The 20,823-nt window shown below is 35.6% G+C and overlaps 1 protein-coding gene across 1 annotated transcript in view; it reads right to left on the bottom strand.

Annotated features, from left to right (window-relative positions):
• The window catches only part of LAMA2 (laminin subunit alpha 2), a 361,557-nt gene that overhangs the window by 211,584 nt on the left and 129,150 nt on the right, over window positions 1-20,823 (bottom strand). The window contains exons 7-12 of the mRNA XM_061990653.1: window positions 19,379-19,496; window positions 17,545-17,723; window positions 15,970-16,069; window positions 7,644-7,804; window positions 3,939-4,079; window positions 2,426-2,599 (exon numbers count right to left, since the gene is read on the bottom strand). Of these exons, the coding sequence (XP_061846637.1) occupies window positions 2,426-2,599; window positions 3,939-4,079; window positions 7,644-7,804; window positions 15,970-16,069; window positions 17,545-17,723; window positions 19,379-19,496 (873 nt within the window). The remainder of the gene's footprint in view (window positions 1-2,425; window positions 2,600-3,938; window positions 4,080-7,643; window positions 7,805-15,969; window positions 16,070-17,544; window positions 17,724-19,378; window positions 19,497-20,823) is intronic.

Genomic DNA, 20,823 nt, shown 5'->3' with positions numbered 1-20,823 from the left:
TAGATAGCACAAGATAATTTTGCAGTAACTAGAACTTCTAATAGACCATAAGTCCTCATGATTGCTGCAATCCTTAGTTCAGTAGGCTATGATAAGGTAGGCAGGCAAGAAGATATAATACCAATTAAAACAACACTAGTCATTTTAAATTTGTTTGTGCAAATTATCCAGTAGATATTTTATTTCTAGAAATTAAATTCCTTCAGATCACTCCTAAATACATTCTGTATCAAAAACAGTGTCCAACTTTTGAGTTCAAATGCCTAATATATAACCAGGCATGTAAACTATCTGGCTTTTAAAAAAAACTACCTGTATTTGGAGGACAAAGTTTAAGTTTTGGTAGGAGCATATACATTTAGAAGACTAAAAGCATATGGTGATATTAAAGTAATTTGTTCATGTTCTTGTCTCACTCTGACATAAACAAGAATCTTTTATTATCTATAGCCTCCTGTTCTTTATAATGTTTTCTTAGCAACGCAAAGACCAGTATCACATAGCCTAGTGTCACCCAGATTTTGATGAAAAGGAAAAACTGAAGGGACATTCTATTTATAATGCTTTTTTTAATCCAAAAGAAGCATTTTGAGATGGATGTAAAAGAAGCAGATAGTACACATAAGGCAAACAACGTTGTAGAGGCATATGCATAACATGCCAACTTTATATTAAAATAATTACTTTAAATAAAGTTTTTGAGTCATATTTGAAAACTAGGGAAGATAGTTCCCACCTTTTTTACTCCATTTTATTTTGGGGAATAGTATTTAGGAGCAATAATTTTAGCACTAAAAAGAAAAGATAGTTTTCTGTGACACAGTGTTTGTAAAGTACATCAGAAGTGTACATCTTGATTAAAGATTTCCTGAACAGTTCTCTATATTTCCTAAGACAAAAATTCTTGGAGCAGCTGGCCTGCTTTGAGATACCAATTACCCTACTGCAACACAGCTAGAAATCACTCTCAAGAAAGGATGTTTTTATCTAGTTTCAGCTATTTAGGTTTATTCAGTTTCAGCTATTTAGAGAAACGTTTTATTGAGTTTACAAATAAGGACTCCCAATATTCTATTTCCATTTCCCTCTCCATAGCATAAATCATATGGCCTAAGCATGTCATTATTACTATAATTTACGTGATGCAACATGACAGTTAAGATGTACTGTGGTAATTTGTGAGTGCTTTCAGTATTATTGTAGTATCAAAAATTTATATGGTTCAGTTATTAAGGCAAATTGCTTCATTCATACAGAGATATCTGACAGTAACCACAAAGGACCTTCAAATTAAACTGAAAAAATATCTTCCACGTACAATAATTTGTGCACTTTCTTATCATTATTTTGCTCACTGAATAGAAGTAGGATGAAATTCTATCTGGAAAATATCAGTTCATATCTCGGGTAAGTTCACCAGACACATAAGATTATGGAAGAAATTCTCCCTTGCCCAGCTAAATAAGCCTGACTACCTTTAGCAATTTCTAGTCATGAACAGGATGCCCAATTCTTTGGAATGATGCTGTTTAGTTTCAACATGCTCACTTACCTTCTGTCACGTTGATTTTCATCCAGGAGGAAGAAAATAAATAAATAAGAGGTTGACTAGCCTGAAGAGACTACAGAGGAAAATGTGCTCAAATGTATTAGTGTTAGCATTTCTAAGAAGTTGTAGTATAATCAGAGTTACAGTAAATGGAAGTGATTTAGCTTTTTTCACATGTAGGACTCATTCAGTCCTCAATTTTTCTGGAAAAAAAATTGTACTCAATTTTACTGGGAAAAAAAAATGAAATTTTCATGACTGTATCATGTATGGCAGCAGAAAGTCTAGTGTTGAGAAGCCTGATAGACAGCTAAAGCATCCAAGAATTTAGAAAGCAAACATTTGCTATTAACCTGCAGGGCATGAATATGTGTGTATGTGCACAAATAGACACATGCAGATTTGGATAAATATACGCATTAGAATTTGCACAGAGCTCACAACAGCATTTTTCTGAGTTCTAGGGCAGAGAGCTCTCCACACAGAAGTTTCCTGCCAAACATTAAAGTTTTGTAACACACCCCCACAACATCTGATACTTGCATCTTCAAAAACCAGATAACAGAACTGGTTTACTAAGTTGAGTACAAGGTGGGAAGAGACCAGGACAAACTGAACCACACATCACATTCAAAAACCAATGCTGCAAACTACACAGACATCTCTAATACCTGATGGCAGAAGCCAGAAGAAGGCTTAAGGGCAAAGGTACTTATCTATTATTCTCTGCTTAACAGGGATACTCTGTACGTCTGATTCCTTTCTGATCAAATAGCTATCTAACTTCATCTTCCCTCAGTTTCACCACCCTTCAAAGCCTTACTTCTTTTCTCAATATATCAAATTAGCGTTTATGCAAGTGCCATCTGTACTTACTTTGTTGCCCAAATAAGAACTGGGTGCACTCCAATAATACGTCTGAGGCAGTACTTTTCGTGCAGCCATGTTGCTGATGCTAAACTGCTGATGCCCATCAAATCTTTTTTGCTTGGGAGTAACTCTGATAAGATCTGATAAGTCAGTCAGATACCAACCATTCATGTCTTCCATCTATAATGACAGAAAAAAACACAAATGACCCCCATATTATAATAAGAATCAAGAAATCCGTCATTTCAATAGTCACCGTTTCTCATTCTTTCATGTTTTCAAAAACTGATTAGGTGTATACAATTAATAGCAGTTTAGGAATATGGAAAACAACAAAGTAGTAACAGGAACAATTTATCTCATTTTATATGACAAGGCGTAATAATTTCTGAGTAGTTTGAAGTAACTGCAAGTATTTGCTTTCTCTGTTTAATATGGTTCAGAGTAAGGAGGAAATTGTATTGTACAAACATATGAGTAAGAATATCTCCAAGTATATAATTTTTCAATAAATAATAGCAGTCACAAAAGGTAAAGAAGATTAACTGACAAATGGATACACATTTTCTGATTGTTGTAGACAGTATAATTTATAATAATTTCTAATTCTAAAGCCTTACAATTTACAAGTTGAAATATTCATATTTTTTTAAAAGTCAAAGTGAAGATGGAAAGCACCAGAACTTTAATTTCTGAAAATCTGTAACGAAAAATAAATCACAAATTACAGTTCATAAAGCATGGTTTCTGGAGCCTCGATACAAGCAGAACAATAAGTTAGCTCATCCATGAGATACTGGCATGTAAATGAGCACACTAGCCATGTATGATTTTACTGACAGACTTACAGCATACCAATGCAACCAAAAGCAAGAGCTAGTAGACACGGAAAATATTTCCTACACTAAATCTACAGACATCAATATATAGCATACATCCATTCCAGTGGAATCAGTGTCTGAGCTTTGGGAACTTAAAAGTATAGAGTACATTTGCAGGCGACAGATGTGTTTCTACAGCACAAATAAGAATATTAAGTTCATCTCCCTTTCACATCCTTTCTAGGAATGCAGTATGCAAAAGAAATTAACTCAAATGCCATCTGTAGGGCATTCCCTTTCCTCACATAAGCTGTGTGTTGTACATTTAATGTTTCAAAATTCTTAATTATTACAGGTCTAGAAACGTAATGATGACTTGGAAAAGAGATTACCCTATCGATATGTTGCATTTATCTTGGAACTAATTATGTATGCACAGGACTGTGCTGATCCACATAGCTTCATTTTTTACTGTTAAAACGTGTTTTGCACGTCTCACTGTTCAACTGCACTTTTTCGGAACTTTCCCACAATGAAGAAAAACAAAGCTTAGAAATATTTTCTTCCTGATAAATGAAAAATGTATGAGGCACAGAAGAATATGCATGAATAAGATTTACTCCAGTGACAACAGACAGAGCCAAAATATATAAACACAAAAGCAATGACTTGTACTGATATAGTATGATTTTTCTTACACTTCTGTAGCTAAGGTGAGAATGTGTGCAGACGTTTGTTTTCCCAGAGCAGAAACATTCCTCACAGCCTTTGGGATTATTTTGCTGCAGATTGAAGAAACCTGGTTTGCAACGATCACAGTTTTCTCCTTCTACATGTTCCTGGAAATGCAAATTACAGTATTACTTCAGTTGACATAGGTTAGAATTTGAGATCACCAGCTTTATACTCTGGGGAGTATAAATGTGACTATAAAGCGATTTTTAGGAAAGGCTATTCTTATATGTGAATATTAGTAGAAATCCTCTACTCAATAGAAGTTACTATAGCCGCAGGTAAATAACAAGATAGAGAATTTGACTGTTATAAGATTTTAAATTTTTCTTCTACCTGTATGACATACCCGACTCTAGTGAATAAACTAATTTATCTCCTTTACACTTAAGAGTGTCAGGGAGGAAGTAAGTATGGGACACCATATTAGAGCCTTAAAAACTGTAGTTTGCAGGTATGCTTGATAAAATCTGTGTGTGCCCAACTGATGTAAACTACAGGCACACTATTGGTACTATTAGTTGTATCAATCATTCAGCATATCAGTTTTTCATTGGTCCATCATTAATAGCCAAATTCAGACTAAATTCAAGTGTTAAAAGGGCTGCAATTCTTCTTTCCATAACTAAATGTGTTTGTAAGCCATGCTGCCAGCTCTGCAAACTCTTTCTCTGCAGAAAGCCAGATGCTAAACATATATGAAGAATTCTGATCTTAGCATTTGATAATCACATATTGTGAGAAAGCTTATGCTGTTCATTAAGTCTTGCTACCTTACACAATAAATCAATTTGTCCTGTAGACAATGATAAAGCTAGATTTTCTCCAAGGAGTGTATTGAAAAAAGGCTCACACTATGGTGCTGGCTTAGTAATTCAGTATTTTTCACAACATAGCCCAGAAAATTCTTTCCCTTTCAAAAGTGTTATATACAATCTCTTTAATCCTGGAGACAGTGCTCTATGTTATGCACACAGGACCAAATTGTTGGCTACACATCAGTAGTGAATGAACACATTATAAAAAGCCTACCCACACTGTGTAGTCTATGACTGCTTGAAACACACAGCTCTGAAGTAAGCTCACCAAAAGAAATTTGATAACCTCCTGGGTAAGATCTAGTAAAGACGGAAAAAGTAGGGCAAAGCATGTGGAGGTGTGGGAAGAAAGGATAGTCCATATGGATTAAGAGAAAACAGGGATCATGAGGGGAAAGAGGTAAGGACAGGTAAAGGAGGAGAAAAAAATGAAAACGTAAAAAGAGTTTCATCAATAATTGTAGAGTAACAATATATATAGCAAAATATCTTTGTTCTATCTCTATTGCTATGCTGTATCTATGCTCCCCTTCAGCAACATCATATAGACTCTGTTCAATAAGCGAAAAATCTCTTTAATACAACACAAGGCTATAAGGAAATTGCTTTTAACTTCAATATCTCATTGATAATGATATTTTTTACACTTCCACCAGCAATCTCAGTATTAATCAATGCATATTATTGCCATAGGTATGCTGAAATCACTCAGCTACTCACACTTCATATGAAAAATAATGTGGGTAACAATTAGGTACTCATAGGCCTTCATATGCTCTCACTCATAATTCTACTAACTAGACTTATGAACACTGGTCCCAAAAGTTTCAGATTTTGCTGATGTGCTTAGTGTGTATAGAATAGGAAGAGCAAAATAAAAAAGGAAGTTGGAAAGCAAAAGTAGGTGTTTTAATGAAAATTTGTCCTATTCTGCACTCACAAGCACATCATCAGTGAAGAAAGCTCCTATATAAACTTCTATTGAGAGGGCAGAAAATTCAGTGGATAATATATAAAACTTGAAGTTGGAAAGAAGATCTAACTTATCTTTCAGTCAATGAAGCAATGTTTCTACAGTCTCATTTATTCCTGAATACTGTGCTTAGTTCAGTTATAAATTATGTAAAAATGAGTCTTTGACCATATACCTTCAGAGAGCTAGCTGAGATAATTAGTGATAAAACAGGCTTTGATACTGTTGCTAACGTGGTAAAGATATCAAACTAATGCCCACTTGGTTGCATTTTGCTCCTTACTGTTAGAGCTGTTTTTTATCAGTCAGCTTCCTTTACAAGAAAACTATCTTTAGTAAATTTAGACCTCATCATATGTAATTGAAAGATGTGATTAAAAGAAGGGAAGTATTTTTCCTAAGACCTACTATTAACTTGTCCAGACATCCCACTTTGTTCTTCATATGAAGCATAACTAATTTGATGATTTTAGTGTCCTTTTGACCAAAATCTGCTTTGATCTGAATTTGAAGATTGCTAGTGAAAATAAATGTGTATATATCTGTATCTCAGCTATCTGCAAAGGGTATAATTTTTCTCCCACAAGCACTTAAAAACAGATTTGAGGAGCAGAAAGGAAACAAAGAATGGACAGCAAGAAAAAAGTGTACATGGTGTGGACTCTCTGGGATAGGAATAATTATCTGTATTCCAAAGTTGTTCATTCTGGTTTGATTGTACTAGCGGGCCAGTTTGGCATTACATACCTAATGTCATAAGAATAAGAGTAATTCAGCATTGTTATCTTGTATTTGGCACGTGACACTTTAGTCAAAGCTCCCTTTAAAGTCAGAACATATCAAAAGCACTCCTTTTCTGATCTGCTAGACTTGATAGCTAAGGAATTAGAACTGTGACATGGATAGATTTTTTTTCTGACAGAGAGCAAGTGACTGTTACATAAAGTGAGGATAAAGTTAATTCTCTGAGTAGATTTCAGTGCTTTTCAGCTGTCACATCAGAGCTTTATGTGTGCATGCAGCATGAGGAGATAGATTGAACTATTTTTGGTACATTCTTGTGTTTAAGGATGGAATGTATTTTTAAATCCATATTTGTGACTAATTCTGTTAATTAAATGTTGCAAGGGAACTTCAACAATTATGACGCTGAAAAATTGACCCACCATACAGTAAATTGTCCTTTTTGCCTATTCACGGAGCATGATCATTTCTAAAACATTTAGAAACTAGGTGTTTTATAAGAAGTGGATGCATGTGCTTTTAATTTTTTATTATTTCAATATAATATCAATATGCAATTTTCTGGAGGTGTATGAAGGCATACAGAGAAAGTAATTCTTACATTTTCTTCTTAAAAATTATGACATTCATTCTATAGAAAGGATGGATTTCTTTTTTTTTAATATGTTAGAGGTTTCTAAACCATCCCAAGGCAGGAAAGAATGTCCTCACTTTGGAACTTAGCAATAACAACTCCTAAATCTAACTTTTTTGTTTGCTTTAGCATATCATCAGTTCACTTCATTTTCTCTTTTGAGTCATATTACACGTTAGTTTTCAAGTCCACAGTACTTGAAACACATAGTTTCTGAGCAGATAAGGATGTAAGTTTCTATTCATTACAGATTTCTAAGGACTTGTATGACTGGCAGCAGGCTCTTAAGTACCTGTGTCAAATACAGTGAGTAGTGAGATGACATAAGAAAATCTAAGACTTTACAGGAGAAAGAAAAAGTATTCTATGACAAGTAAGTAACAGTTACTAACACAGCTAAGTGTGACAGTGGAAGGCTATTGTATGACAGAAAACCATTAAATGCAATCTTTCAATATCATTAGTATCTTCCTATGACTCAGAAGAATTTTGACATCCTCACCTTGCAGATGCAGGGGCCTATACAAGGATCAACATTCACACTGCCTTTCACTGAGCAGTTGCAGGGCAGGCACTTAGGATATCCTATATAACCCAAGGCACATCTGTTGCAGCTCTCTCCTGCATAGCCAGTCTTGCAGTGACAGAAACCAGGCAACATATCTACAGCAAGAGGGAGAAAATATTGAAACATATTTATCATTATCATTATTATCAGATCTCTTGTGTTAGAGTACTCAAAGCAACACCTTTGGTAGGTGTAACATAAGGGCATTTACTGGTGGTCAGATCATATACCTATTTAGCTCAGTAACCTGTGTGAGAGAGGCCAAAATAACACATATAAGAATAGAGATGTATATAGTGATTTGAAATCTGAGATTCCAGAAATTCACATATTAGAGATCTTCTAATCTGAACCTCATCCCTACGTGCTTGCATCTAACAGTCCCTGAAAAACTTATCTTCCATTAATTCACCTAATTACCCTTGAAGATGCTAGTACTTCGATAAAGCTCCCTAGCAGTAAGCTCCACATTTAGTTATGTGTAGTGTGAACGAAAACACTGATGTGTGTTAAACCTGTATTTATTGTCCTCTAATTCTCACATTATAGAAAAGAGCAAGTAACAGCTGCCTATTCACTTTCTTCATGTCATCTGTGATTTCAATATACCACTGTCATACCCCATGACATGAATATACAAGTAGAACTACATTTCTTTGTGTTCTACTTTTTCTTTAATTGCTGAAGTAATCAGTTATTTCACTACCCAATCAATGACTAACTTGATATCTTTTTGAACATTTTGCAGTTCTTTCATTTCTCTATGCTGAAAAATTTTGTACTTGGTAGCTTTGTCACCTTCCTATTCATCTCTGTTCCAGGTTAAATATTAATATTTTCAACGGTTCATATTGATCATCACTCTGAAAATGGTCCATTTATTCTTTTAACCAAGTACTAATCCATGAAAGAACCTTTCCTCCTTGTTCTATTACACTTTCTTTCATGGTCTTTGGTGAGGGACCGTGTCAAAACTTTTTGAAAATCAAAATACAATATTAATCAAATAAGCCTTTGTTCACATGTTCATTGAATCCTTCAAAGAGACTCATAAGGCAACCGTCCTCTAGAAAAAAATCCCTGATCTTGAGTTTTGCTCACTTTTGGCACAATTCAGAAATGGTATAAATCATTTACAGTCGTTCTACTGATTTGCTCCGTACAGAAACCAGAGCTCCTCATTTTAGCTTTCTTGAACCTTCTGCCTTTCTCTTACAAATTTGATAAATATTTTCTAATTATGTATTATCAGTATTAGTTTTTTAAGTATTATAAATTATATTTAATGCTTTAAGAAACTCAAAGTTGAACTATATCCAGAAGCCATGGATAAAAACGATACATGCCCGAAGAATTTGTATCCATTTATCACCTTGTTCTAAAGATGATATTTCTGTTTGAGATAGTTATTCTGACTTGACTCCAAGAACAAAGATTCCCAAGTGAGAAGTTCCCTGAGCTCTTCACTGATATCACTGATATCTTCACTGCTACACAGAATTAATGTAGCTTTTCTTCTGTGTCCTTTTCTTTCTTGAGATCTCTGGTTATAACTCCATTACAATCTTAATCATAGTTAACTCCTACTGAATTCGAATCTCTAGCACTCTTTTTGATTCTGATTTATCTGAAGAAGCACTTAGCAACATTTAAGCATTTTGCCATTTATACCTTAAAATATGTATATGTGTTATTAGGAGTATATCTTTCCAGACAATTTATGTCCTTTTCCATTACTCTCAATTGGATATAACTTCTGCTTTTTCAGAGAGCTTATTTTTTATTATTGAAATAAGTATTTTTTTCTATCTTAATTGTGTTGCTTGAATAATTTTGAACTAAAAGAATGCATCTTCTCTGAATGTCTAATATGCACTCTATAAACCCTGTGCTTCCCATTAGCAAACATGGACTGCTCATTTAGATTTTCTTTTTAAAGGTTTAATTGGTTTGATTACGTTTTTCAGGAAGGTCTCCTTGTTCCTACAAGAATTTAATGACCTTCAGGAGAAGAGTTTTAAATCAGTTCCTCATGCATAAATTCAGAGGTGCTTCTCTTTTTATGCTTTCTTTAACTTTTTGAAAAAGCAGTCACCTACAGGAGTTTTAAATGATATTATCTGTTAATCTTCACAGAGATAAAATTCAGTCTGTCTTCTCTAACCTTGCAGCTTCTTTGATCTCCTGTAGCACATCGACTGTCACCTTCTTGATCTGTCATAATTATATACAGAATTTGAGTGCATGAAATTTCTGTGTTATTTCCTATCACAAAACCACTCACTCCATAGCTTTTGATGCCTATGACACTGATGATTATCAAATTTCTGAGTTAACCTCCTCTAAAGTAGCCACCCGATGAGGCCTCACAGCATAGCAGGCCTCAGGCTCTTTTGTAGTCTGTTTCAACGCATCCTATTTAGACCATCTTATATTACAAGAGAAACTTCTCATCCTTCCAGATGAAAATACCCTGTTGTAGTCCAGGGTTCAGCAGTAAAAGACACAAGCAAGTCAAACTCCTTAGAAGTAAGCCAGTTTTCTATTTGAAAATTTCAAGAACTCATTCTTAGGTACTCACAAATTAAGTCTCAGTAAACTCAAATGCAATTAAATGTTTTAGTATGGAACAACTCCCAAACATCCATTTAGATCTATAATCTCTTCTCCACTGCCTGTCAGTCCATTTTTTTAGTTACTCATCAAGAATGTTCCCTTGTTCTGCTCTTTCACTACATTTCACTATATGATAGCAGTGAAGACTGTCACAAAACTCTCAGTTCCCAAACCTCACAGCTCTTGCTGATGCTAACTAAAATACCTTTTAGTTAAAATCTAGACACCATAGCTTGAACCAAGTGTCCTGATTCACTAAGAAAGCCTAATTACTGGAGTACAGAGTAGCTGTGAATGCATAGGTTCCACCTTTGCTTCTGTATGGACAATTGCAAGTGACCAAAATAATAGTGATAGTTAAGTTTACTTATTATTTAGGATGGATTGGACATAAGTGGACAAGTTCAGTTTTAAAATTCTTACCTTTCAGTTATAAAACCTAGAGACATTTTCATCAGTTTATCAGCAACACAGCTTGCAAGCATACCGTCGCTTAAGTTTCTGACTCAATCTTTTCTATACTGCTCATGAACATGACATGTAACATTGCTATGAAATAATATTTGAAAACACTTCTTTAAGATTCAAACCAAAAAATACACTATACAAGCTAGAAGAATAATAATTCATTTCAGAATGCCAAGTGAAACATGTAATGACAAAGTTATACTACTCTGATCAAAATGGAAATGATACATGCTTAATTCACAAAAATATTTTTTTTTATCCTGAAACAAAGCTTCATCAATTGTAAAGTGACTCCTTCATGCCCTTCTGCTATCTACTAAAGCCTGACAACAACTACAGCATCTAGTCATTTGAAACCTCTTGTTGAACTTATCAGTGTACCAGTTATTATGGTATTTACTACAATTTTCCAATTCAATTGTTAGTTACCTACAGTGTTCAAGCATACAGATAATGTACAGCCTCCAGCTTTATTCTCTTTGAGAACTGTTCACGGTGACTTTATATCCCCAGTGATTTTCCTTATTATCATATTTCCTTTTATTTAAGTGTTTTTAAATCTTCCTGACTCATTTGCTTACCACACATTTAAGAAGCATATTCCCATCTTACACCAAGCAAACAATTTATCCTTAAACAACCAGTCAGCAAACAGATATATTTCAGCCTACCTAGTGTGTATATGTATATTCATTGTGGTTAGAGATTAATAGATTCCTTCAGATAGATCATGTTCTCTAGCCTTTCCTTTATGAAGCCTCCCCAATGCTCCAAACCCAACTGCTGCCCAGGGTGAGCAGTGTACAGTAAGAAGAATTTTATCAGTGTACTGAATATCAATTTGAGAAAAGAAAAAAAAAGTAACAAGTGATCTACTTTCAGGATAATTTTATGCTGAAAATTGTATCCAGATTTGGTCTTGATTCTAACACAACCTCTTCCATTACAATAAATTTTTTTTTTTAAATAAATATTAAAAAGACTCTTTTTCTTTCAACTAGCATTATTGTGACTTTTCTGTTGAATAAGACACAAATTTGGCCTTCAGGTCCAAACACTATAATTAAACATAATGTGTAAGAATTAAACAGTTTTCCTAATGTGTTGAAATCTTATTTAGTACGAGAAACATAGTAAAGCAAATAAACAAAAATAACAAGGAACAAAGAACAGAACCACTGTAGGTAGAATGGCTACAAAGCCAAATCACATATAAAGCTGACTTATTTTTGTTTTACTTGGTAACAGGAGGAGGGGGCAGCAGTGCTGGCCCCTGTAATTAATTCTCAAAACTTCCCCCAGCTCTGAGGTGGACATAACTCTGGTCCAAACAAGCCAATCTGGTGCCTCTGCTGTCATTATTTAAGAACAGAAATGTGTAGTGCATAGAAGGAGGTGGAAGACTGGGATTAGATGAAGACAATCATGCAGACCCCACAGTCAGAGAAGGAGGAAGGGAGGAGGATTGCTGGACCAGAGAACCCCTGCAGCCTGTGTTGAGAGAACAGCTGTTCCTCTGCAACCCATAGAGCGCAATGACAGGAGTAATGGTTGCCAGCAGCTCTGGGAAGACTCTGTGCCAGAGAGGGTGTTGGAGACCATGATCCAGAGAGGAGAAGAGCTACAGCCCTAGGGATGAACACACATTACAGCAGCCCGTTCAGGGCTGCCCAGCATGTGAGGGACCCTGCAATGTAGCAGGGAGGAGTCTACCTGTCCTGAGACAAGAAAAGTGTCAGAAGCCATTGGGAAAGGACTGACTGAAATCCCCTTCCCCTGCTTCTCTGTGCTGTTCAGGTGGGAGGAGGTAAAGACAGGTGCCTGAACCTGGGAAGAGGGGAGAGGTAGGGGGAAGAGGATCTTAAAGGAGCTGGTGGTACTTTTCATCATTCACCCAACTATGTATTGGTTTTGGTTATTTTTGTTTGCTATGTTTTTCGTTGGTGGTGGATTAAATGAAATTTTATTTTCTTCTCCAAGTCAAATAGTTCTGTCTGTTTTGCCCAGGATCATAAGTGGCGAGAGAGCCCTCCCTGTCCTTAGGGAGTTCCAAAGGCCTCCCATCCTGTCAGAAGGGGAAAGCATGAAGGAGTGGCTGATCACAGTCCTTTGTTCCTAGATGGGCCTAAACCACAACATTCTTGTGGTCTTAAAATAGGAAAATAATATCAGATAAATATCAGAATTGTCCTCTGGCCACTGTCTAGACAGAGCAAACTGTCCACTTCTCACTGGACTCCCAGGATTGGACAGGACACAGACAAATGTGTTTCAGGAACAACTGCATGGACTACTTTGGGGAGGGAATTCCATACATGATGGCTGTTACTCAAATAACAATTGCTGTGCTTATCGTCTAAGAGAAGAAGCAGTTTAAACAAACAGAATAACCTCTCCAGTAAATAAATTGGGAAGAGGAGACACCAATCAGTTTAAAAATTAATGAAGTAAAAAAATTACTTTATGCTTTACAAACATCAGATTCGATAGAGATTAAGAATACTCTAATGTGCTGAAAAGCAACAGGCCTCTAACCAATTGCAGCTGAATGTGTTAACTTTTGGGGAGATCAGGAGAAGCTGGTTACCGTCAAGACAGAAAACTATGAGAGTTTTAATTTTGTGAAGAGAACAAAAGAAGTCTCTGGTTTTTGAGACTGGAAGAACTGCTGTGATTTGAAATTTGTTTGAATGCCTGGGGCTAGATGAGCAGGACTGGCCGCTTGCCAATAAAAGTAAAACAAGGCAAAACAGAGAGAGATAATCCAATTTTAGACATGTTATCTTCAACATGGTGACATGGCACATTTCTTGATTTATTAGAAAGACATAATCCTTAGATTAGATGGATAGAGGCAACAGAGAAAAATCAAGAAAGGAATGAAGGGGTCCAAACAGAAGTTTTATTCTCTTCCTAGAGGTCTAGAAAGAGGCAGGAGAAGAATTTAACAGAAGGACTATCAAAGAATTAAAAAACAGGAGATACAGGAAGCAAGGTGTTAAAGCACCACTCAGATTCAGAAAGTGTAAGCGATTTATAAAGCAGCTGAGATGGTTTAGAAGTGTGCATGATCAGAGGCAAGAATAAGACATTATGAGAGCTCCTAATGACATTGTTACAGAAAATTAAACAAGATGGAAAAATGTCTTTATCCTTTTTTGCTTCCTTCTTCCCATGAGAGAAGAGCTGACAGCCTATTAACTGCCTTTCAACTGCCATGCCCCTGGAGAAAGACCTGCACTAGTGGCCAGCACAGGTGTGATAAGAACAACTGCAGCAATAACAGACAGGAACTGAGAGACAAGGCAGCCACTTAACATGCAAGTGGGACATTGCTTTTCTCTGAATAAATCATTCTTCCACCTCTAAATCATAGCCTCAGTATTTTACAAAAGCACTGAATGTCAGTTGTGGGAAATGTTTGAATAAAAGTTGTCCCATTTAATCATATGAGAGATTGCTTTGCAGTACTGAGTCTGCCATCTGTCACCTGTACATTCCCACCCATAGGTTAGGTACAGGTATTGCAGAGCCTTGCTGGATTTTTTTTTTTTTTGCCAGCTTTGGGGTTCATCCTCTCTTCTGCTTCTACCGTCTTTCCTGCCGAACTGTGTGATATACAGTAGCATGTATCTGTGCCCAGGTGCTGGCAGTGGTGGGAAAGCTGCAGGGCAGCCTTGGTGAGGAAGTGACAGGGCTGTCCTGTGCCAATTGGTTTTAACAGACCCACTGCAGGGCACAACTGAGCCCCACAGCCAGATGAGTCAGAGAAGGTCAGAGAAGGAAGAGGAGGAGGTGCTCCAAGTATCAGAGCAGAGATTCTCATTTAGCTATTGGAGAAGACCATGCTGGAGCAGATATCCACAGTCTACATCATGGAGAACCTCATGAAGGAACAGGAAGATTTTTCTTGAAAGAACTAAGTCCCATGGAGAACCCACTGTGCAGCAGATTTCTTTCTGAACGACAGCAGCCTATGAGAAGGACCCAGAGTGGTGCCAAGGAAAAGTTTGAGGACAAAGGAATGTCAGAGAAAGACTGTTATGACCAAAACTCCCATTCCCCATCATCCTGCACCACTTATGTTAGGGGAAAGGAGTGAGACAAGTTGAGGATGCAGGAATGAGGTTGAATCTGAAAAAAAAGGGAGAGGGAGGGGGAGCTGCTTGTTAAATTTTTGTCTTTATCACTGAATCGATCAGAATTGTTAGCAAGTTAAATTAATTTTCCCCAAGTCAAGTCTATTTTGCCCATGACAGTAATTGGTAGGCAACTTCCTGGTCTTTACCTCAACCTGTGAGCTACTTCATCTTATTTTTCCTCCTGTCCTGCTGAGAAGGGCAGTGAGAGAGCAGCTAGGTGGGCAGTTGCAACTGGCCACAGTCAACTCACCATATATAACACTATAACAGTAACTAGTATCATCTTATTGAACTGAGGGAATCAGTACATAGTTATTGCTATAGATTTTACAACTCTGGGCACTATATTTGCATCTCTAATACGCTGTTTCTATGTTCCATTGATCTCTATTTAAAAAAAAAAAAAAAGCTACAAAATCTCTTCTGAAAGTACTGTAATTGGCCCAATTAAAATATCTAAGAACTGACCTCGAGTTCTGTTGTTATCTTCCTACAGTATTTTCAGAAATTTGTCAAAAAAGAGACAGAAAAATATGGTAGTCCACTGCTTCCAAAGGAACAGTTTATTTTCTATTCAATGGTAGTTTTTACAGGTCTATGGTAAACACCTTGCAATCTTACATTAATAATATAGATGGCACATATATGTGACACCTTTCAAGCATTTTTTTCTAGGTTTCAAACAGAAATATGTGTAGAGAGGAAAAGAAATTAAAACATTGTAGTTGCACTAGATTTAATTGCTGCTGTAAAAGAGGAAAGCTCTTTAAAGCCAAAATTCTCCAATATATTCTAAGGGAAACACTCGTCTAAAATTACCCAAATTAGCAAGCTATGAATCTGAAAGAAGCCTCAGCAAATTTGGGAATATAAAATCTAAATTTTCCAAAGTACTGTAAGAATGAAGAATTATTATTATTCACATGAGCTAACTATTGTGGGTTTTTTAAAAGAAATATCACAACTGTGTTTCAGCTTTTCTTTGACCATTGTTGAACTTAAGCTTTGATGTCACTGTCTTTTAAGGATCTTACCTCCTTCAGCAAGTTTCTCGTCTTTGACGCAGGTATCATGTAAAGACCCATTTGGATCACAGGAACATGGCTGGCATGGATCTGGGCTATCTGGCAATATCTATGAAAACAAAGAGATTGCAAAAGAGAATCTAACCTTTAATAATTGGAATTTTTATTTACTCCTTAAGCAAAAAGTAGGAAAGACCCCTGTGTAGCTAGCTTGCATCTTAACAAAAAATAACTTAGTAACTTTAAACTTAATAACTTAAAATTAAAAAAACCTTTAACTTAGCCCATGCAGTCTAGACATTGAAGTTATATTTTTAGTTTTTATTTAGAAACATATGAGTGATTTGGATACAAACATGTTTCCAACTAAAAAAACAGGTTTAGACATATTAAGAGACTCTTATGGAAATAAAATCGATAAAAGAGGTATATTTTTTGTATTCACTATCTAAAGTAGTATTGACGAATAGCTTAGTTGTTCTGGTCAATATGATTTTAAAAACTAACTAAAGTTAGTTAGTCAGTAACCAAACAAAAAGGTAAATGAAGAAAAGTGAACATTGGGCAACAAAACAATTTCCCTTTGTTTGTTAAAAGGTTACCTCAATCAAATGGAAACCTTAGTGTAATATCACATTTGTAATACAAAGTAGAAGTTCTTCATAAAATGGATATATATATATACAAAAACTACACTATACACACATATATATAAAATCCATATTAGCTGCATTATAACCTCATTCAGAAGGAAAAATTAAGTGCCCTGCTGTTGAAAAGATCAGTATTCCTTTTTTCTTTCGAGCTATAAGGCTAAAACTTCTATTGGTGTATCAGGGAAGTGTAATTATCGTTATTTGCTGATGTTTTCTGTTTGGATTTTTTTTAAGGACTGAAAACCAATCGGAGTAAAGGCCATGATTCACCTGACTGAAACTATACAGACAAAATACCAGGAATTTAAGCACACACTAATAGCATAGCTGTCTAAAGCCCAGGAACAACCTATATTGGCAATATAGCCTAATAAAAGATTAATCTTCTGACAGCTTCAACTTAGATTTACGTACAGCTTTGTATGATGATACACAAACAATTCCTCTTGCATCAAAAATGAAAAGCATTCAACAGAAAATGTAGAATTTCAGTGGTAATGAATTCTACATTTTAGCGGTAATTAATTCTATGTTACATTTAAAACGTAAAAATGACAGACTCCAATATCAAATGCAGCAATATTTCTTTGATATTTGATAGTAAATCTTGAAATTCATTACTGAGGCAAAAGTTCTGTTTACAGGAACACATCCTCCTTTAAATTAAATTGAAATTCTAGCTGGAGGCCCTGACCTCAAGTGCATTCCTATATATGAACACAATTCACTTTCCTATTTCTGTGAGCATTAACTTTATAGATCTCCAGATGTGAAACACAACTGCTACACTGTCAGAATTAGAAGTTAACCTTCATAAAATGGCAGCCCAAACTGTGTCATCTCTTTTTAATAACTTAACTCCCCAAGCTGAAGTGATGGTTTGAACACTGAGCTTTGCAGTGAAATGATAATCAGAATATACATTTACCCCTTTTGGTCTAAAGTAACCGTCAATGCAGGTCTCACAGTTTATGCCACCAGTGTGGCTTGTACAATTCACACACACTCCGCCTCCAATGTATTCTCCATGGATATTCAAACTTTGATTTCTGTCTGCAACATCCTGATCGTAGTAACACTCCTCAGTCTTCCCATGACAGTTGCATGCTAAAAGAGAAGGAACTGTGTTAGCAAATAGTTTCTGTCTGGAGATGCCCCACTGTTACTAAGGTATTAAAAGGAGTTATTCAACATTTTATCATTAGTGCTGCATACATTCTAACTGACAGCACATTCAAGCATTAGTTTACTATTTCATCTGTGAAAAGGAACACAGTACTGTCACAGTCACAGTCTCAATTTCTATACATTGTATTTTTTCTCCATGTTTTATCCCAAAGAGTATGAAAACTGACATTTACAGACTAATTATGTTCTTGTTTTGTTTTAGGGTTTGGGGTTTTTTTTTTCCTGTTTAAATTGCTAGTCCAGAAAATCTTTTGGTGGTTGCACACACATACAGTTCATGAAGGAGCCAGCTAATTTAAAATACATGAGGAATTTCGGGGAAAGTAACAGAATGGTATGAGCAAATTCAAATAATTTCCATGAAAGCCGAAAGACATCCTAAAACCACTTGATTTGTGTGTATGTATATCAACACTGGGTCAGAAAAAAGGGATTGCCAATCTTTTGCAGTTCAGATTTTAACTCTTAGGCTTCAGGTCTGCATTTGGTAGAGCTAGTCTAATAATGTGTTACTTTGAAAATGAGGTAGCACTGTCTCTTCCTTTCCCTATAGTATTAAAACATTCATTTCCACATAAAGAGAAATTCAAAGCTCATTAACATTGTAGGCAGTCATTCTCCTCATATCTGAACCCGATTTCAGGGGACTGTTTCCATCAGGAAAACACAATTCACTGAGGGCTGAACAAGGCATAAGACATACCTCTCAAAAAATAAACACGAAAATAGAAGTACCCTGATTTTATTCCAGAATATATTCCCAGTGCAGACACTGCCCCAGCTGAAACAAAAATCTCTGTGACCAAAGTTTACAGGACACAAATAAGCAATTCTAGTTTCAATATAGGGATATCTGTTTCTTTTTATTTATTTTTAACCACTCATGGTAAAACTATCCTACATTCGAAAAAACACTTATATGTAACGGAGCATTAGATTTTATTATGTTCAGAAATATAAGTGGTATGTGACCTTTGGAAATAAGATATTAAATTATAACTATCCTTACTATAGTAATCTGAAAATGAAATTTCAACCCTGTGGGAAGGTGATATTTCAAGATATGTTTTCATTCCATCTTGGAAAACTAGATACATCATTTTTTCCATTAAAAAAAAACCCAGAAACTGAAATTGCATTTTGATCATGTAAAGATATTTTGTTTCAGCAAAGCTGAACATGATAATATATAAAAGTGCCATTTATATAAAATCATTCTGTTAAAGTTTAATACAGTGAAAAATCTGTACAAGAGATTTTTTTACTTATCGGGATACAGTCCTGTTATTTTATCAAAAAAACCCCACCATAATTATAACAATCAAGTCAAAATGGTGTCTTTCTGTAGTGCTCCACCAATATCAGCGCATTTACAATAAAGTATTTAGAGTTCCATAAAATCGCAATTCTACTTGCAACTTTTCAGTTAACTATTTTGTGACACTGTAAATAAGTGAACAACTCATTCATAAACAAATATGTTTAGAAATAGAATTAATTGCAAAATTATGTGGGAGTCAATTTTTCACCAGCAGTTGCAATAAACTTTCTGTTCTGTATTGCTTTCAACTTACGTTCACATTCATGCTTAACCAGGAAAGTGCCAGCATGCCAAGGCTTTTGATTGAAACCAGGACAACACCGATCACATGTCTCTCCGCATGTGTTGTGCTCACACTGACAGACAGATTTCTAATTTAAAAGAAAATCAAATATTTACACAATGTGATGATTTGAAGAATCTGTTCATGTACATAATCCGCATTCCAGTTCAAATTACAAAAATTATTAGCATTAAGCACGGCTATATTCTGTAAGTTTTCTGTTTATTCATTTTTCTTCATTTATGTATCCTGTATTCACCAAGCGAGAGATAAAATAGTCTGTTCAGATTCAATAGCTCTACTTTAAAGAAAACAGTCACAGTGTGAAGGAAGACAGCTGGCCAGATAATCTAAGAAGAATCTAGGAACATAGGAGAATCTAATTTCAACTATCTGAAGAAAGGAGGATGGGCGAATGAAAGTTCCACAAGACAGCAAATATGCTAAAATGCTGGTAGCCCTCAGATGCAGCTTCCCATCACAGGAAAACTGATTGCTGGGTTACACTAGAGGGAGTGAGACGTTCTTCACCCTTTCCTTAGACATAGCAATTCTGCAGCTGCAGAGTGAAATCTGTTCTGTTGGTTGATGCAATTAAAAATTGGCTCTTCTTTTATCTTTAGCATTATTTTTTTACTGGATGAGTCAACTCATCATGTGACCTTCTAACTGCATAACTAACTTTATGTGATGGATAGCAGGAGTTTTTAAAATAGTAAGAGATGAGAGCAGGACCAGCCTTTCAGACACACTTCAGTTCCACAGCAGATGATCTTGTCCCAGAATGAAAATATTGCTGTAGAGAACACTCAAATCCTCTGAGCCACAGAAGAAATTCCAAAAAGATAAGAGAAATTGTAGTTTCAAGAAATAATAAGAAAAAAATTGCCTTCCCAATAGTAACTCAGTGGAAGGGACTCTCTCTGGTCCTTGTGAACTTATTCAAGATAAATGCAGCAAGCTAACCTGGAGAAATTCTACACCCCAAAGGACAAAGCATAAATCTTGCAAAACAAGGTTAAAGAATGCTTCAGAAAGCAAGGTAGTAAATTCAAGGAAGTTTGTTTTTTGTAATGCTAAGGAAAAGATGTATTGTGCTGACTGTAGTCATGATGTTTATAATACAAAGCCCACCTATTCTGGCATGGTTTGGTTTAAAAAGCATCACTGGAGAGCTAAACCAAGTAATCGAAATCTCTTATGGCTTGTGGTGGAGTCACCATCCCTGAAAGGGTTTAAGAGATGATTGGATGTTGTACTGAGGGAAATGGTTGATAGGGCTGGGACAAGGGCTGGACTCGATCTTAGAAGTTTCTTCCAGCTGGAACGGTTCTGTGATTCTGTGATTTATGCTATTTTTTATACTAGTCAGACAACAAATACATATTTCTCATCTTGCAAATCAAGACACTACA

This window comes from Colius striatus, chromosome 2 (assembly GCF_028858725.1).
Source record: "Colius striatus isolate bColStr4 chromosome 2, bColStr4.1.hap1, whole genome shotgun sequence".
Lineage (NCBI taxonomy): Eukaryota > Metazoa > Chordata > Aves > Coliiformes > Coliidae > Colius > Colius striatus.
This window is presented reverse-complemented; position numbering and strand designations above follow the sequence as displayed.